Source organism: Salvia miltiorrhiza, chromosome 7, assembly GCF_028751815.1.
Source record: "Salvia miltiorrhiza cultivar Shanhuang (shh) chromosome 7, IMPLAD_Smil_shh, whole genome shotgun sequence".
Lineage (NCBI taxonomy): Eukaryota > Viridiplantae > Streptophyta > Magnoliopsida > Lamiales > Lamiaceae > Salvia > Salvia miltiorrhiza.
The window spans coordinates 30,823,998-30,838,924 of record NC_080393.1 but is presented as its reverse complement, the minus strand read 5'-3'; the positions used below and the strand labels follow the sequence as shown (position 1 = coordinate 30,838,924).

The window sequence follows — 14,927 nt, the reverse complement described above, 5'->3', positions numbered from 1 at the left end:
AAAGAGTATCTTCAAAAAAAAAAAAAAAAAAAAAAAAAAAAATTGGGTGGCAAAATAAGTGAGCGTTGAAAATGAACGATGGATAAGGTTGCCAACGCCGACAAAGGGAAAAAGGGAGCCAACACTAAAAAAAAAAAAAAAAAAAAAAAAAAATTATTAACTCCTCCGTCAACGCCCAACCACCCGCTGACCAGCTCGCCCCGGAACGCCAGCGCTGCCAGCACCTACGCGCCAGCCCGCCCTGCCACGCCCCCGTCAGCGCTGCCACCCGCCAGCGCTGCCAAACCGCCCAGCCCGCCCAGCCACGCACCCGTCAGCGCTGCCACCCGCCAGCGCTGCCAGCACCTCCGCCAGCCACTCCCGTCAGCGCTGCCAGCCCGCTCAGCGCACCCGCTAAGCCTGCCCAGCCACACCGCCACACGCCAGCGCTGCCAGCCACCCCGCCCAGCCACGCAACCGTCAACGCCGCACACCCTGAACCGCCCAGCCCACCCGCCAACCGCAGCCCACCCCGTCAGCGCTGCCAACACCGCCACCCGCACCCGCCCAGCGCTGCCAGCCACCCCCGTCAGCGCACATGCCAGCCCGCTCAGCCGGCCCAGCCACGCCAGCGCTGCCAGCGCTGCCAGCCCGCCAAGCCCGCCCAGCCACACCAGCGCTGCCAGCGCTGCCAGCCGCCAAGACCACCCAGCCACGCCCCCGCCAGCGCTGCCACCCCGCCCAGACACGCCCCGCCCAGCCACGCCCCGCCCAGCCCACCCGCCAACCGCCAGCACCCCGCACCGCTCAGCCACACGCCACATGCCAGCGCTGCGAGCCCCGCCAACCGCACCCGTCAGCGCTGCCTCATGCCCAGCGCTGCCCAGCGCCTTGCTCTCGCGCACCATGCCTCATGCGAAGATTAGTCTTCTATGCCAGCGCCTTCGCTCTCCAAATTCAACAAGGCAGAACGTCAGCGCTGCTACATGAAAGCGCTGCCAGCACCTTCACTCTCCATATTCAGCGCGGCATAACGCCAGCGCTGTCAAATGCAAGTACCTTCACTCCCAAAGATTCGGCCCTGCTGCGCCCAACACCCGTCAGCGCTGAACTGCCCTAGCGCGGGGAACTCGTTAGGCGACTTGATTTCAAATTTGGCGATGGCGTTGAAAGGCGGGGCCGACAACACGAAGGTGGCGATATCTAGCTGCTACGTGGAGCCGCTCTTCAACACACTGAGTCAGCGCTGCCTTTCTAGTCTGCAGCTATCAATGCTGCTACTCTCCACACTTGCAACAGACCGCAAAGCCCTTTCTTAACCGCCTCTCACGATGCTTCAGTTTTTCAATGCCGATAATCAGGGACGTTTTCTAAACTATTCGTATTTCTTTTCTTCCCTGAGGACATGGCATGCTTTAAGTGTGGGGGTGTTTTCTTGTGCTTATATTTTAAAAAAAAAATAATAATAATAATAAAAAAAATATAATAAAAAAAAAAAAATTGGCGAGATTAGTCTTCTATGCTTAGTTTTTGGTCTTTGTCTCATGCGAATTTTTATGAATTTGTGGAAGAGAAGATGGTTTTCGATGTGCATTTAGGGTTTGTGAATGAATGGTGGTTATTCTTGTTTTATTTTTAATATGCGTCTCTTGATTATGCAAAGAATTATAAGTTTTGTTGCAACATGATTGTAAGTTAGTAAAACGTGATTTGTCCGGTAGATACTAGAAGGAGTATTGTCAGTGTGATTACCTACGATTGTATCTTATCTGTGAAATGTGAAAAATGTTGGACGAATTGCCAACTCTGAAAATTCCAGCTCTGAAACATCTGGCCTGTTCTGAAAACGTGACAGCTCTGAGTCTCTGCTCCTCTAGACTAAATCTATGAGCATGGGAAACCACCTGAAAAGACTTTGGATTACATCCAAATGGTTTTATTTCATGAATTATGGCTCAACTATTGAAAATCTTAAGCACAAAAAGTGTGAAAAATGGGGATATTGATTATAAAGGTGATCACATTAGGGAATTCACTTCTAGCGGAGAATCGGGTCTGATCGAATTACTTGCATTACTCTTTTGTTGCGTCTTAAACTTTGAGTTACTTGCATGATCGAGAGATGTGTGTTGTTGATAAAATTTTGAATTGACTTTGTGAATGTTTGGATGGAAATTTGCATTGTTGAAATCAATCTCTTCCTAGGATTCATATGGATTTTGCTTGAGGACAAGCAAAAGGCTAAGTGTGGGGGGGTTGATTTATGCTTAATTGTTCTAATTTTAGGGGTTTGCATGTGCATATTTTAAATTAAATCTTCTGGAAATTGGTGCGTTTTATGGTTTGTTTGATGCTTTGCAGGAGATTTAGGTTTATAGTTGGAAGAATGCAATTTTGGAGATTTTTGGGCTAAAAATGGTGTTTTTAGCAGACATCGACATAGCAGAGCTAAGTGCCAGAGTCAACTGCCAGCGCTGACCATTTTCAGCTCAGCTCATAACTGCCAGCGCTGACCATTTTCAACTTAGCTCAAAACTGCCAGCGCTGACTATTTTCAGCTCAACTCATAACTGCCAGCGCTGACCATTTTCAGCTCAGCTCATAACTGCCAGCGCTGACCATTTTCAGCTCAGCTCATAACTGCCAGCGCTGACCATTTTCAGCTCCGCTTATAACTGCCAGCGCTGACCATTTTCAGCTCCGCCCATTCTTGCCAGCGCTGACTACTTTCCAGCTCCGCCTATTTCGCCAACGCTGACTACCTTTCCCGAGCATAATCATCGGAGTTCACTTTCCAGAGCTATGTTTATTCTTTCCAGCTCCGCATATTCTTGCCAGCACCATTACTTTCCAGCTATGTTTATTCTTGCCAGCACCGATTACTTTCCTACTTATTCTCACCAGAGCTAGGTCTATAAATAGGGTTTCATTTCTATTGTAAAATCATCTATCTTTTGCTCTAGTTTTAGACTCCATCTTTGAGATCTCTTGGCATCCGAAATTTAGAATTTATTGCTTTCATAGCTCTTTTTCATAGTATTGAAAATTCATTGTTTTTAGTTAGTTTTCGATTTAGTTAAGTTTTTAGTTATTTATTGGATTGTGATTGCGTGACACAATTACACGTTCAAGACATTTACGGTATTTCGTATTTCAATTCAATTTATTTTCGTTTAATCATGTTTATGTTTTTAGTTCATGTTTATGCTTTCTTTTTAATTATGCAATTTAAATTATGCACTTTAGTTTCATGCCTAGATTAGTTTTATTTTTAATTTACAATTACTTAATTTCTTAAGTTAGATTTTATTTAAGTTGTTTTAATTCTGCCTAGGGTTAATAATTTAATTCGCCTAGTAATTTTACAATTCGGTTTTAATTCAGTTTTAAGTTTCAGTTCTAGATTAATAATCAAACTCTTTACTGCTTTCTTTTATTACTTTTTCCCACGATACTACTAGAAGCCCTTTAAGACTTTCCTTGAGAGATGACACTGGGTCAACTTACCATCACTAGAATGTCCTTGTTCTATTGCAAGTCAAACTAGAGGTGTTCTAGGTTGAGTCAATTCACTTAGCCGGCTTTTCAAAATTAAATGAATAAATAATTGAAAACATTTTTCTTGAGTTAAGAACACCAACAATATTCTTACTCATCTTTCTCTCGTAATTGAAATTATAAAAACCAATTAAAACATGATGCAATGCATGACTCCAGAAACTGAACACGAACAACAGCCTAGTTCATGTAAACTCTAACATTTTAACTCAACTGCCCTGTCGGCGCTGATTTGGCAGTCAGAGCTGACTTGCCCGCCAGAGAAATCGGCGCCAGAGGAATCGATGCCAGAGGAATCGACGCCAGAGGAATCGACTGTCAGAGGAATCACTCGTCAGAGGAATCACTCGACAGAGGAATCACTCGCCAGAGGAATCACTCGCCAGAGGAATCAACTGCCCGAGGAATTAACTGCCAGAGGAATCACTCGCCAGAGGAATCAACTGCCAGAGGAATCACTCGCTAGATGAATCAACTGCCAGAGGAATCACTCGCCAGAGGAATCAACTGCCAGAGGAATCAACTGCCAGAGGAATCACTCGCCAGAGGAATCACTCGCCAGAGGAATCAACTGCCAGAGGAATCACTCGCCAGAGGAATCACTCGCCAGAGGAATCACTCGCCAGAGCTGGAACGAACCCGCTGGAACGCCAGAGCTGGAACGAACCCGCTGGAACGCCAGAGCTGGACTTCACGCACCAACTCAACAAAAACAACACTCATGCTTCTCTCTCGATCTAACATTCCTCAAAACCTTAAACTTAACTTATCATGCTCAACATCAAAGTTAGAACACAAATCTCAAGAAAACCCTAAGATGCATTTCTAAGTTCACGTACAACAAAACCATTTGTACAACCTACAATCTATCATGCTTGGTAAAAACAATGATAAACAAAGAACAAACCTAGCATGCTCCTAAAACACAAACACAAGTTACATCGATTAACAAAATCGAAGAACAAGTGACGACGACGAAGAACATAGCCGGGCTGCCCTCTTGGGTTCCATTGCTATGGTTCGAACCAACCTTAACTCCTTCATTAAATATGCTCAACATCTACCCAAGAACAACATACTAAACACGCCCAGCCCTCGTCCCTTGTCGACTCCAGCAGCAGCACTCGGCGCACAGCGACAGCAGCGGCAGCAGGTCCCTCGGCGTGGACAGCAGCAGCAGCGGCAGCGGCAGTGCGTCGCCTGCCGGGCACGCCGCGCGCACAGCGTGCAGGCACTGCCCGAGGCGCGCGCTGCCCCCATCGCTCGCCTCCTCCTCGCCTTGACCCGCACAAACAGCAGCAGCAAGGGCGCACGGCGCCTGCCCAGGCGCGCGACGCACAGCGCGCAAGCGCTCGTGCGCGCGCAGCCCTCGGCGCCGGCGACCTTGCTCGCTCCGTGCCCGTTGCGCCTCCGTTACTCCAAACACCATTCCTCGTTGTTGATTCGTCGTCATCCTCGTTTCGTTCCTCGGTTTTACAGATTTACAACAGAAAAACAAATACAATTGAAATTCTAATCTAACCACAGATTTTCTCGTGGTGAAAAACGATTACAACATCAAACCGACGTATCCCACGAATCAACAAGCCACGAAGAACAACAGCAGTAAAAACAACGCACATTATTAATCGTACATAAATTAATAATAGAGCCAAGAAATTAATCCTGGGCTCTGATACCAATTGAAGGAATATTAAATTGAATTAACGTTTCACTTTGCCCGATGATCGTTTCTTGGTTATTATTAATTTACCATACAACGATTAATTCCTAACATGCTCCTATGAATTTAACAGCTGCACATAGGTGTTAGGAAAACTTACTTGAGAATCGGATGCACAAACTGTTGATGATCGCGTCGAAAGAATCTGACTCCAGCTCTGATCTTCTCGACTGTATCCCGCTCAATTCCCAACGTTGGATGGACAACGAGCTATGGAAATTCCCAAGACAGAATGGCCACACACGTTTCTGCGCCTCTCTCTGCTCTCAAAAACCCTAATTTTTATCAGTGTGTTTTCCTGAGAGCTGACAGCTGTATTTAATAATACAGAAAAGAGGAGGAGGCGCCAATCACTATGTGAGGGCCGAAAATCTGTCTTCTTGGGCTAGGAGACATTGGGCCAGCCCAGGGACCAGATACAAGGAATAAAGATGGGCCTCAAATAAATTAATTTATCTATGGTCAGCCCAGACCATAATTAATTTATAAATATCAGTTCATTCCACTATAGAACCGATACTGACTTACCCCTTTATTTCCGGTGATGAGTCGGGGCTTGTATTTAGACTTATTAAATCTCCGTATTTAAAATATCCGGCATCCATTAATTAATTAGAGCTCTGACAGCTTAAATTAATTAATCTCTTAATAATTCCTTAAGCAGTACCACTCAAACTTTAATATTACGCCTGAACTTAATCAACCTGCAGGGTTTAGCGTAATAAACCTTATTGAGCTCCTTAAGGGGATGTCATTATCCTATACCGGATACGGGTACTAATACAGATAATCAAATATCATATATTAACCGCTATCACCCAAGATACAGAGTACTCGAGTTAGTATATAACTTTCACCCATAGTAAGTCAAAGTGATATACGAATTAATATATATATCTGAATACTTATTAGTATTAAGATTTATCAGTCACCGAGATCTTGATTCTTCACTTAAGTCAGATAGAAGAATACATCTCAAACTATGGTCCTATCAATACGTAATGACGTACCAGTATAGACAAGTAGCCAAGACAAACTACTTCCATCTATACTGCAGCCTAAACCAATAACTTGTCCTAGAGTTATTTCGGCTGTGATCATATTATATCTCTTAAGGTTATTCCAATTATATGGTCTTCTGTGATCTACAACACACCATATAATCTACTTATACAGAGATAAAGAACATACATATGCAATCATGAACACAATCAGATAGGAGATAAGAATAGTGAAAAACATGAATCATTGTATACAAGCATAAAGTTCTTGCTTTCAGTATACAAATCCAACATCAACTGCCAGAGGAATCACTCGCCAGAGGAATCACTCGCCAGAGGAATCAACTGCCAGAGGAATCAACTCACTCGCCAGAGGAATCAACTGCCAGAGCTGGAACGAACCCGCTGGAACGCCAGAGCTGGACTTCACGCACCAACTCAACAAAAACAACACTCATGCTTCTCTCTCAATCTAACATTCCTCAAAACCTTAAACTTAACTTATCATGCTCAACATCAAAGTTAGAACACAAATCTCAAGAAAACCCTAAGATGCATTTCTAAGTTCACGTACAACAAAACCATTTGTACAACCTACAATCTATCATGCTTGGTAAAAACAATGATAAACAAAGAACAAACCTAGCATGCTCCTAAAACACAAACACAAGTTACATCGATTAACAAAATCGAAGAACAAGTGACGACGACGAAGAATATAGCCGGGCTGCCCTCTTGGGTTCCATTGCTATAGTTCGAACCAACCTTAACTCCTTCATTAAACATGCTCAACATCTACCCAAGAACAACATACTAAAAACTCGCGACGATCCGTCGTCGTTTCAAAATAAAGTCGAGAATCGACGATTTTCGACGTCGATGAAAATCGAAAAGAAAACCATGGAATCGTAGGTAAAGAAGTTACCTACGTAAAAACGTGATCGAAAAGATGATCGGCGCTCGTCTCGGTGCTCAAATCGGAGCTCAGTCCGAGAGAAAACGAGAGAGAAGTGAGGGAATGAGAAGAGAAAGATCGGAGTGCAGCGAAGGAGATATATATATTGAAGAGAGAGAGAACAGTGAGGCGGTGGTGGTGGTCGAAAATATCAAGGAAGGAGGTGGGTTGGGCTTTGATGGAAGATGATGGGTTGGGCTTTCATTTATGCATACTCATGTGTAATTAAAACATAAGGCCCAACATGAAATAAATCTCAACATACCTAAAATGCTTGAATGCTTAATTAAATAAATATGAAATGCATATAAATTTAATTACTAAATTTACAAATGCTTTTGTAAATCATTTTTGTTGGAATTAAAATAATTTCTTTTTCTCAATCCGGCGTGAATCATCTTAAATCTAAGTTCAAAAATACTTCTAATCATAATATAAATGGGCGGGGTGTTACAGCCAGAGTCAGAGCTGACTTCCATAGTCAGAGCTAACCATCTCCAGAGCTGAACTTCACTATCAGAGCTGAATTCTCCAGAGCAGAACAAACTTGTTAGAGCAGAGCTAAAGTTCCAGATCTGAACATTCCAGAGCTGACTTCCAGCTCTGCCATGACCGCCAGAGTTAACACGTTTCCAGAGCTGGCGATTTCTCGCCAGAGCTGACTTCCAGCTCTGCCATGACCGCCAGAGTTGAACTCGCCAGAGCTGACTTCCAGCTCAAACTATCTTTCCAGAGCTGACGCACCAGAGTTCGCTTAAGTCCAGAGCACAGTTACAATTCTCGCCAGAGCTAAGATTACTTGCAGAGCACGATACAGCTGGACTTACCTTTGAATGCATGATTCTATTTCCTTAAGAGTCCAGTTTTGCAAGTCGAGTTTGATGATGATTAGGATTGGAATGACTATAAAAGGGGGCTTAAACGTGAATGAAGAGAACACCTCCCGCCTCCGGCACTTAGTTAGAATTTAATCTTTGCCCTAATCTTTAGTTTCCAGCGCTGCAACCAAAGTTTAGGTTTTACAAGCTTTCTTAGTCTTCAAGTTTTAGTTACTTTTTGTTCTAGTTTATTTTCAAAGTTTAGTTTACTTTAGTTTTGTTTCGAAGATTGGGATTGAGTGACAACAATTTCATATTTGTGACGTTTACGGTATTTTAGTATTTAATTTAATTTACTTACTTTGTTACGTTTATGTGTTTCTTTAAATTATGCAATTTCAATTCTGCAATTTCAATTATGCGTTTTCATGCTTTCCTTTAAATTTTGCACTTTAGTTTCATGCCTAGTAGATTAGAAGCTTTTAATTTACAAGTATTTAAATTCCTAGTTTAAGTAGCGTTTAATTCTTAAGTTGTCTTTACTTTAATCGTTTAAATCATGCCTAGGTTTATAGTTTCTTTATGCTTACGTTTTTAGCTTTGTTCTTTCTCGCCTAGTTAATTCTAAGTTTAAGTTTTAAGTTAAGTTTAATTTACAAGCTTTAGTTTAGTTTTACCGCTTTCAATCCAAGTTTACTGCTTTCGTTGTGACATAATTAAAAGCCCTTAAAGATCTTCCTTGAGAGACGACATTGGGTTAACTTACCACTGCTAGGATGTCCTTGTTCTATTGCAAGTCAATCTAGAGGTGTTTCTAGTTGAGTCATATATATATATATATATATATATATATATATATATATATATATTGAAAATAGCTCATATTTTACACAATATATATATTGAAAATGTGGATTCATGTATTTAATGGATGAATTTATAGTTTAGTGTTCGAATCTTATATATAACGAAAATTTCACTTTTTTTATTTAATTATTTTCACTATGAATCAATAATATTTCATAACGAATTCATAGTGAGCTTATTTTGCATAAGTTCCAAGAAAAAAAGTAACTTTCTCTTATTTGTGCATGCTATTTTTACATATTTAAAAGGGTTAATTGCCCCTAGATACACAAAGTTTCACCAACTTCTGAAATGACACACTACCTTTAAAATCTGCTTCATAAGACAACACCTTTCATTACTTTATGATTTTTTCCACAACAACTGAACACTCCAATCGGGAAATTGACGTGGCCATCGGAATAGCCACATAGACATGTCGGACGACAAAATAAAACGGCGTTGTCCTTACTTAATGTAAACGACGTCATTTTATGAAAAGCTAACCTTAATTATAATGTTTTTTCCCCAAATATGTTGAATCTCTAACTTCTCCAACTCTTCTCTCTCGTCTCGTCTACTCTTTTCTGTTCCAACTCTTCATGTCTAAGGTGATTTTTTTAAAAAAATGACGTCGTTGGAATCTAGGAAGAACGACGTCGTTTTTCCTCATCGTCCAACATGTCCACGTGGCTATTTCGGTGGCCACGTCGATTTTACGATTGGAAAAATCAATTGTCGTGGAAAAAATTAGAAACTATGGAAATGTGATGTATTATGAAGCAAATTTTAAAGGCAGCGTGCAATTTTAGAATTTGGTGAAACTTTGTGCATTTGCGGGCAGTTTACCCTATTTAAAAATAAATTTATGCACCACTATTCATTTTGTAGGTAGTCTAAAGATAAGATGTTCTATAGAAAAATCAATTAAATGTCGTATAGTTATTAGTTTTACAACAAACAAATTTATAAGTTGTATTATAAGTTTGAAATAATCCATAGTTTTACACAATCTCTCTCTTCATTCCTTAGCTTCATAAAAACTTCCCTCCTTCATATAAAAATAAGGTAAATCAAAGATAAAAGATTTATAATTTTATACAATTAATCTATTTAAAACTTTGTTTTTTGTTATTTGTATTGAAATCATTTTTTACAGACCTTGTAAATTGAAATATCAAAATCAATTGATTTAATTGAAATAATAGATATAGTATTATACATTTTAATCTTTTTTTGGTCGGTGATTATGTGAATTAATATATATTTTTTTAAACATTACAATAAAACAATCAAAACAAAATTCATTTCTTTTCTCTAGAAAATAAAAATGAGAATTTTTGGTAAAAAAAAGTAAAAAATAAGCAACAACAAAAAATCACTCACAACCTACAAAATGATTGTTATCTTTTGTCAAATTCATTTATTTTTAATCTCAATAACAAAATCATTTTTGCAAATAATAAAGACAAATAAATAAATTTAAATAAAAATGTGAAATCTGTTGAGACATATGTAAGAAGAATTATATTACAAAAAAATAATGTTGCACTACTATACGTGCATGGCTCATCGAGCATTATATATTTTATTGGATGTGGAAGGACAATGACTTTCAGATACTTATAAGCTACGTATCATTTACCCACGAACTTGATACTTGCAACCCTTATTTTAGATTGCTACAATTATTGTGGCTTCTCTTCAATCTACATTGAAATATTTAATATGTCTCTTTCTTACGGACATCATATGATATTATAATATTACTATGAGAAATCTTGATAAGCAATATATGATTATACCATAATATACCCCCAAGTCTAATAAGATAAATATTACAATAAGTTTACTCACCCGTTCGCGTGGGTAAGTGATTTTGTATTCTTTTCTTTTGTGAAAAAATGAATTAGTTGAATTGACAGTGGATGAGATGGGTAGATGGAGATAAAGATTTCGGGTGAATGATAAATGAGGAACATAACATCCGACATAGGCGATTCATGGCTGGAAGAATTGACAAAAAAAAATTGAAGCATTGATGGAAATTGCACATTTGTAGAAAAATTCATAGTTATGTGACCATAAAAATATTCTTTAAGAATTAATTAATAATTTGAAACTAATTTATATATCTATAATTGATATAGACTTTCAAAATTTTCATATATCTCATATAAATGCACATTAATTGATTAATGTAACGGTTAAATATATAAAGAAAATAATTGACTCTATATATAATAAAAAATTAGTTAGAAACAATTATTTGAGTTATAATTATAGATTTCCATAAATAAATAATTAAAAGAACAAAAAATTGAGGTTACTATTTATAGTAATCCGGTTTCGTTATTATATATAATATAGATTGTGTTCTTTACAAAAGAGAGATTGAATGCTTGATAGCTTGAGAATGTGCACCGTTTTTGGTGATCTTTACATTTGATGCATAGTTTCGTTGGAGAGAACATCTTCAAAATATGTGGTGTTTGGCTTCGAATTCTTCCTGTTTGACCCAAGGTAGTGTTGTCAGATTTCTGCAAATCCTTATGCAGTATGTTGGGAACCTTGTGGAATATCCTAATCCTTCGTTTCTAGTTTAGCTTGTGGTTCTGAAGACTGAAGACTGAAGACTGAAGATACCAACTGAAGTATCAGTTGAAGAATCAGTTAGGAACTGATTACTTAATGCGTGCCATGGACTGATACTAAAGTCAAGTATCAGTTGAACATTCCTCCTCGGACTGATCTTCTAACGTTCAGAGGAAGCCACTTACTCAAAAAGTACAGCCGCATTAAATGCAGAGATCTCAGAATCTCCTTATCTCTACAGAGGTCATTCCTATCTGGTGGTTACTTTTTCAGAGACGTCACATCTCCTGTCCATCAAGAGAGCCGTTTCCACCAAGACAAGGAACCTCGAAGATTGAAGCCTCAGCCCAAATTCGAATTGCTCTCCAACGGAAGAAATCTTGAGGACGTTCTACGCCAACGGATCTATTCAAGAGTTCTCCTACAAATAGCGCTCGAGGATCACTTCAACCTTCACCGATTCAACGACATAAGCTGAAGCTCTGCCAAAATCGCTACTCAGCCTAAAGCTCAACCTCCCCAAAGCTTGAATCGAATAAGAGAATTCCAAAGCCAAAATCAGTCACTGCTGATTACACACATTCTCTTAGAACTTAGGCAAACCTCTGTTTACCCAGAAGCCAAGGTCAAACTTGCTTCAAAGAACTTGTTCTTTGTAGTATAGTTGGCACTCGTTCAAACCTCCCTCCCCAAAAGAGTGTTTGAGTGATTCGGAGTTCAGGAAGGTACTCTGACTCTGAGTGAGAAGTCTTAGCGCGGGTTGTGCTAAGCAAGAGAAATCCGACACGAGTGAAGTGTGGGTACTAAAGAATGATTTTCTTCAGTGGTACGATTGTGTGCACCCGGCAAACACACGGTTTGGTTTGCAATGCACCTGTTAAGCACTTGCGGAGTGGATTGTTGGTCTGATCAACTGACCGTGGATGTAGAGGAAAGGGTTTTTCCGAACCACGTAAAAGTCTCTGTGTTGTTTACAGCTTTCAATCTTTACATTCATACTTGTGTTATTTCAATTGATAAACTGAACACTGATTAATTGCAAAGAGAAACCTAAGACCAACTACGTGCTCAACCAAGGCTATTGCGAAACTAAGTTTAATTTCCGCTGCGTATGATATCAGTCTGACTGACCTATCTTCTGATAGTCAGGAAGAGTGTTATCATCTCTGTTTTTGCAAACACGACTGAAGCCCTTACTTGCATCAGTTAAGTTCCAGCAACTTAACTGATAACTCCCTACTGAAGAGCTTTCAGTATCAGTCGTCAACCCTGTTTGGTCAAATCTGTTTTCAGTAAAACAGGTGTCTTTGTTTGCATGTAAAGTTTCGTTTTGATCCCTCTGATTGAGGAGTTTTAAAAATAGCCCATAGGTGTATTCCCCCCCCCCCCATACACCTATTCGAGACCCTCAGGACCTAACACAGTAGATGGAGATATTATGAGAAATTCTCGTACTTGTTGTCTTTTCTCTAGAAAAAATATGATCTTCATTAAATTCCAAATCTGTAGTATTAAATGTATGTCCTTTGTCTGATAGGTTTCATAAGTTGACTTCTTTTTAATTCTTTTGACTTTAGGGTTACATGGCATCAAATCAATTGAGCCAATGTCAGCGACTACATCATTCAGCCTGGGTGGCATCAGTTGATCAAGGATCACCTAGTCTTCTATACTTATTTAATTCATATATTCTGGAGATTGGGTCTTCAAGCTTTATAAGTTGAGCAGGTCAGCTAACTGTAAACATAAAATGTACACTTCCTAACATATGAGCTATAGTCTATCAGATACACCTTTGATATATAATCATCAGTTAGGGGTTTCGGTATTAAATCAAAACTTATAATTTCCCAACAATAGATATTGGGTCTTGTGCATAGCATCGTGTGCATAAGGCTACCTACAATGGAAACGTATGGCACTTTCTTCATTTCCTCAACCTAACTAGGCGTCTTGGAAGACATATCCTTAGACACAAGAACACCAAGTCTGAAAGTTAGCAAGCTTTTCTTGGCAGTCTGTATACTAAAACGAGCAATCATAGTACCAATGTAGGTTTCCTCAGAGAGCGCTATAATTCTCTTCTTGCAATCTCTTGTAACTTTGATCCCAAGAATATAAGTCGTCTCTCCCAAATCCTTCATCTGAAACTGCTTGGATAACCATTTCTTTACGTATAATAATACATTTTTACTATCGTCAATAAACATAATATCATCTTCATAAATTATAAGAAATACTATGTTTCCATCAACATCGTGTCAGTATACACAATTCTACTTAGGACACTGCTAAATCTAGAGAATTTTACCGCCTCCTTGAAACGTAAGTTCCAAACCGTGAAACTTTCTTAAGTTCATAAATGTACTTCTTAAGCTTTCATATGAGATGCTTCTCACCTTTCTTCACATAACTCTAGGGTTGTGGCATATAGATGACCATACATTCTTCAATGTAATCATCCAAGAACGTAAATTTGACATTCATTTGCCAAATCTCAAGGTCTAAGTGAGCTGCTATAGCTAGGAGTACGCAAATAGATTTAACATGGCAACTGGCGAGAATGTTTCATCATAATCGATGCATTTTTGCTAGGTAAAACCATTTGCCACTAATCTAGCCTTGAATGACGTGACATTTCCCTTTCACGTCTCTTTTTCTCTTGTACACCCACTTAATACAAATGGCTTCCCAGTCTTTCGATAGTACCATTTTCTTGTATACATGCATAGTAGTTATAAATTCATGCTCTGAAAACATAGAGACACACCAAGATTCATGCTCCCAGAATGGATCAAATACTTCCAGTACTCCTAGAACTAAGTTGGAACTTTCTCCCAAGAGCATGTACTGACGAGTTGATGAAAAACCCTCTCACTATGATGAGGCGGTACTGGTGCAGGTAAGTCGATAATGTGTCCAGTGTCTTGTGGTATAACTACTTGTGAAGATGGCTATGTTGTTTGGGTTGCAACGTTGTCTCCTTGAATTTCTTCAAGGACGACCTCGTTAGGTGACTTGTGGTTTCTCACATAATCCTCTTCCAAGGATCGGGCGTTAGGGCTAATAACGACCTTCTGATCCTTAGGTCTATAATACATACAACTTTTTGTTCCCCTAGGATAACCTACAAACAACATCACCTATGTCCTCGACTCCAACATGTTAGCTTCCTTTATCGACACGTGAATTGGACTGCCCCATACCCAAATGTGAATCAAGCAAGGTTTGCACCTGACCACAATTCATAGCGATCGACTTGGATGAGACTAAGTTAAGAAAGTAAGTTTGTTGTCTCCAAAGCAAATCCCTAGAATGAAACATGCAAAACTGCATAACTCAACATTGATCTAACCATTTGTTAGGTCCGGAGGGTCTCGAATAGGTGGGGGGAGGGGAATACACATATAGGCTATTTTGACTTTAAACAGAATGAAAATGAAACTTCAAAC

At 39.6% G+C, this 14,927-nt stretch overlaps 1 protein-coding gene across 1 annotated transcript; it reads right to left on the bottom strand.

Moving 5' to 3' along the window:
* Positions 1-224: 224 nt before the first annotated feature.
* On the bottom strand, positions 225-887 carry LOC130994078 (uncharacterized). The gene has a single exon (XM_057919110.1). It carries the CDS (start codon positions 885-887, stop codon positions 225-227), a length of 663 nt encoding a protein of 220 aa, XP_057775093.1.
* Between the last annotated feature and the right edge of the window lie 14,040 nt (positions 888-14,927).

Coding starts and splice junctions, on each gene's coding strand:
- LOC130994078 (XM_057919110.1), bottom strand. CDS start 887: ATGGTGCGCGAGAGCAAGGCGCTGGGCAGCGCTGGGCATGAGGCAGCG.